Source organism: Triticum aestivum, chromosome 2A, assembly GCF_018294505.1.
Source record: "Triticum aestivum cultivar Chinese Spring chromosome 2A, IWGSC CS RefSeq v2.1, whole genome shotgun sequence".
In the NCBI taxonomy this organism is placed as follows: Eukaryota; Viridiplantae; Streptophyta; class Magnoliopsida; order Poales; family Poaceae; genus Triticum; species Triticum aestivum.
In genome coordinates, this window is record NC_057797.1 from 743,323,319 (window position 1) to 743,327,452 (window position 4,134).

The 4,134-nt window shown below is 45.4% G+C and overlaps 1 protein-coding gene across 1 annotated transcript; it reads right to left on the reverse strand.

The window, feature by feature from the left end:
* Window positions 1-855: 855 nt before the first annotated feature.
* LOC123190787 (zinc finger BED domain-containing protein RICESLEEPER 2) lies at window positions 856-4,134 on the reverse strand. The gene is made up of 5 exons (XM_044603513.1): window positions 3,866-4,134; window positions 2,868-3,602; window positions 1,304-2,737; window positions 1,150-1,214; window positions 856-1,046 (listed from the first exon to the last, which is right to left on the reverse strand). Exons 2-3 carry the CDS (start codon window positions 3,575-3,577, stop codon window positions 2,269-2,271), a joined length of 1,179 nt encoding a protein of 392 aa, XP_044459448.1. The 5' UTR covers window positions 3,578-3,602; window positions 3,866-4,134; the 3' UTR covers window positions 856-1,046; window positions 1,150-1,214; window positions 1,304-2,268.

The following is a 4,134-nucleotide window of genomic DNA, read 5'->3' on the forward strand; positions in this document are numbered from 1 at the left end:
CAAACGCCGCAGCAGATATGTTTGACAACCCATTGAGAGGCACCTTGTGATATCATAAACCAAAATGATACAAGCAGCTCTGTAGTAGCATTGGTCAACAGCAGATACGAGTGATTCGTGGCCAGCCTGCAAAGCCAAGACATGATAATACGAGATGAATATGCTTCAGAAGAGCAAATTCAACAAGCATGGTACGTAGAAAGACGCCATGAAAAGGCATGAAAAAGCATAATTTAATTGTGTTTTAACCAAACAGTTTGGCAACTATAAAACCTTTACAATTTGAATAAGCAAGAAGTGAGTACATTACAGATACAAAGGGAGGGATCAAGTGTGGCATTAGGGCATGAAAAACCGCCGTCATGTGCGGTGAGGTTGTTCGGCATCCCACAGCTGCTCCGCCCCAGATGCCAACTCCGGTCAGGAGCATCCAACCACGAGAGGTTGGGCGGCGCAAGGGAGGCCCGGCCACGGCCAGCAACGCCGACGGGCACCATCCGGCGAACCCGGGCCAGCGCTAGAGACAGGGGCCAAAACTTTTGGATCAGGGCCAGCTTCCAACAAACACCTGATGCAGTCGGCCATGGCATCAGTTGCTGCTTCCAACTAATGGAGTGGAAGGCCCTACCAGCATTCATACCCAAATAAATCCATGAAGGCATTCTCTGCCCGTCCACGGAAGAAAAACCCATGGGCAAAAAGTTGTGCCCATGTCCATGCCTGATCCATCGGGTCCTCTCAACACGTATACATAATACCTCAATAAACAGAAGAAAAGAAAAGAAAAAAGCATATCAATTCTAATATTTAGCACTTCAGGTAATAGCAAAGAAGCACAAGTGGCAAACACATAAATTCTCAGTCTCGGCTTCTCACAAAATGACATCGCACGCCATCAAATAAGCACAAGTACAGCCGCGAGACAAACAAAAGTGCATCGCAATTCTCATTTATAAATAAAAGGACGACAGTAGCTTCTAGGCATCATCTTCGGTTCTTCGCCTCTTGGCAGACTAGTCTTCGGTTACCATAGATTCAGAGTCATCCTTGAAGTGAACAGATCAAAAGCACAACAATTAAAATCATGGAAATAAAAATAACAAACATTGCAGCATATAAAAATCCAGTGTAAGGAGTGTAATATGTTACCATCATTTCTTCTTCATCATCAAGAACACTCTGAAACACTGCACAGAGGGTCGAATTGCCGTCCCCTAATGCAAAGATACAAGTGATTCAGGAACAAATAGCTATTGTGAAATGTGAAGTAAACAAACGATCGAAATTCAAGAGGATCAATTACCAATCATGTCAGCACGGGACCAAGCCTTCATACACATAATAGCTTCTACCATGCTTGGCGCGAGTTGGCCACGATGTGGACTAAGCAGTCTGCCCTTCGTATTAAAGGCTGATTCTGATATCACAGCTGACGCAGGGATAGGCAATATATCACGAGCAATTCTTTGCAAAGTAGGATACTTTGCACCCCCATACTTCCACCAAGTCATGATGTCTTCGTCTGGCATTCTACGGATAATTTGCTCTTCCAAGTACAAGTCCAATTCTGTCTGCACTGGAGAAGCACCGATAGTAGGCCGTGAGGACATATATCGATCAAATATGTCCATAATGTCATCTTCTCCACCAGCTCCTGAAGCAGCACTGCTAACAGCCTCTGATGTAGCCACAAACCCATCAGCTTCTTGATATTGTTTCAGCAAATCAGTCATTAACTTCCTTATTTTGGCAACTTCCACAGCTGCATGTTCCGTTCCATAGAGAGAACCAAAAATAGCTTGCAACATATGAAGCTTGTACCTTGGATCAAGAACAGTTGCGACAGACATAAGATCAAGTACATCTTTCCAATATTTGTCAAATTTCCGCTTCATTTCCTCAGACATAGTTTGCACAAGCTCACTGTCACTAGCAGCCCATCTCCGTATTGCCAACTGAATGCAACATATTTTACGAAAGAACATATTTGCAGTAACATATTTAGTGCCTGGAAATGACTCGCTGACATCATAGTAAATTTTAAGCCTAACACAAAGTTCCTTGGCAAACTTCCAATCATCTTTGGTTGGACAACAACTAAATGATTTCTCGCGTTCCTTTAAAGGAAAGGACAGACCCAGTGCATAGAAGCTCCCACACAAGGTGGGGTCTGGGGAGGGATTATAGGAACCTAGTCTTACCCCTGCAAAGTGCAATGCAGAGAGGCTGGTTCGAACCCAGGACCTCTTGGCACAAGTGGGGAGGACTTCACCACTGCGCCAGTAGTGTTTCAAAAATCTCAATGTATTCTAATGCAATAGTTAGCATTCTGTATGTTGAATTCCATCTGGTTTTACAATCAAGAAACAACCTTTCCTTGTATTCAATGTTCAGAGTCTGTGCCATTTTTTCAAATTTATCATGTCTCCCAGGAGTAGCTGACCAATATGCAACACTATCACGAACCCGTTCTATACTCTTCTCCATGAGATCCATGCCATCTTTCACAATCAGATTAAGCATATGTGCACCACAGCGCATATGCAGATATTTACCCTCCAATAGAAGAGATTTCAGATCCAACTTATCTGGCAAATGTTCCATAGCTTCATCACTTGGTATACAATTGTCCAGAGTCACCGTCAATATCTTTCTCTCGAGATGCCACTCAACAAGGGACTCATGCAGTGCTTGACATATGACTGCAGCATTATGTGGGCAAGGCACATAAACAAACCTAAGACAAATGCAAAGTAAACACTTCAGATTGATACGGTAGTTTTACACTGATTAAGGCAACATCTCAGATTGCGATGATTAAACAAGCATTTCAGATTTATAAGGATTAGAAAAGAACGTTTTTTTACCTCAACATAAAACTCTTGAGTTGCCAAGATTCATCAAGGAAATGTGCAGTGACTACCATGTAACCTCTCTTCTGATGTTCTGCAGTCCACATGTCTGTACTGATGGCGACTCGACCTTTAAAGTCTGCAAAATACTTCACCATCTTATCCTTCTCGGCCGCATGCATACCCAAAATATCTTTTCTAATGTCATTTCTTGATACCATCTGAAACATTGGTTGTAATGCGTAACACAGTTTCCGAAAACCCGCATGATTGACGATAGACAGAGGGTAATCATGAGCACAGATCATCATCGCAAGATGTTTCCTGGCAACCTCTTGATCAAACAGAACATCCTCCCAATCGGCTTCCCCGCCGTCAAAAGCCTTTGACAACCTTGATTCCTGTGGGGCTGCCAGTGCATGCCAATCAGCACACGACATCAGGTGGTCCTCCAGGTGTGACGTGCCACCTGCAGCTTCTGCAGGAAGAATTTCGGCACAATAGATGCACTCGGCTTTCCATTCCCCATCGACAAACAGTTTCTCGAAATCGCTCCATATGAATGATGGAAGCTTTCTTCTCTTATTGCCAACTCTGACAGACCCATCAGTGGCACCTTGTGATGCTTCTTCAGCACTAGTGTCCGGTGTGGCATCTGGAGTTGAATGTCCAGCCACATCTGAGCTCCGTGCTGCCGGTGCGGCGCTGGTTTCAGAAGATGCCATGCAAACTTGCTCTCAGATATCAACCCTACAAGAACACATGAAGTAGTAAGGTTGGTGCTAACACGAATAGGAATCAGACCTAAAAATCGGAAAACAGGAAACGTAAATAAATGGCGTACATTGGCTTCATGGCAGAGGAATTAGATCGATACAAACATGAAGCATATACTGATATTATTACCACAAATGTACTTATTCTATCAATCGCGTCAGATCAGGCTAAAATGTCCTCGGTTAGTGTAGCACTAATATCGGATCGATGAAGGTGTGAAGGGAGGGGGAACTCACTGTGGACTCCTCCAGTCCGGTACTCGCGGCTTGCCGACCGTCGGCGGCGTCTTGCTCCGCCGCGCGCCGTCCGTGGTCCTCCTGTGCGCCTGCGCCCCCCGGCCGTGTGCGCTGCTCCACGGCCGGTGGAAAATACGTGGGCGTGGCCGGTGGGCTTCGGCCCTTGCGGCGGCGCTCGTCGGATGGGGAAGGGGAAAAGAAAGAAGAGAATGGGGAGAGACAGAGATAGGTGGCGGCGCGGCGAAACTCGGGGGACTGCCGCCCTTGCT

Excerpts from the sequence above, each read along its gene's own strand:
- LOC123190787 (XM_044603513.1), bottom strand. The coding sequence starts at position 3,577 with ATGGCATCTTCTGAAACCAGCGCCGCACCGGCAGCACGGAGCTCAGAT. Across the intron at positions 2,738-2,867 it reads CTCAAGAGTTTTATGTTGAG|GTTTGTTTATGTGCCTTGCC; the intron begins GTAAAAAAACGT and ends CATTTGTCTTAG.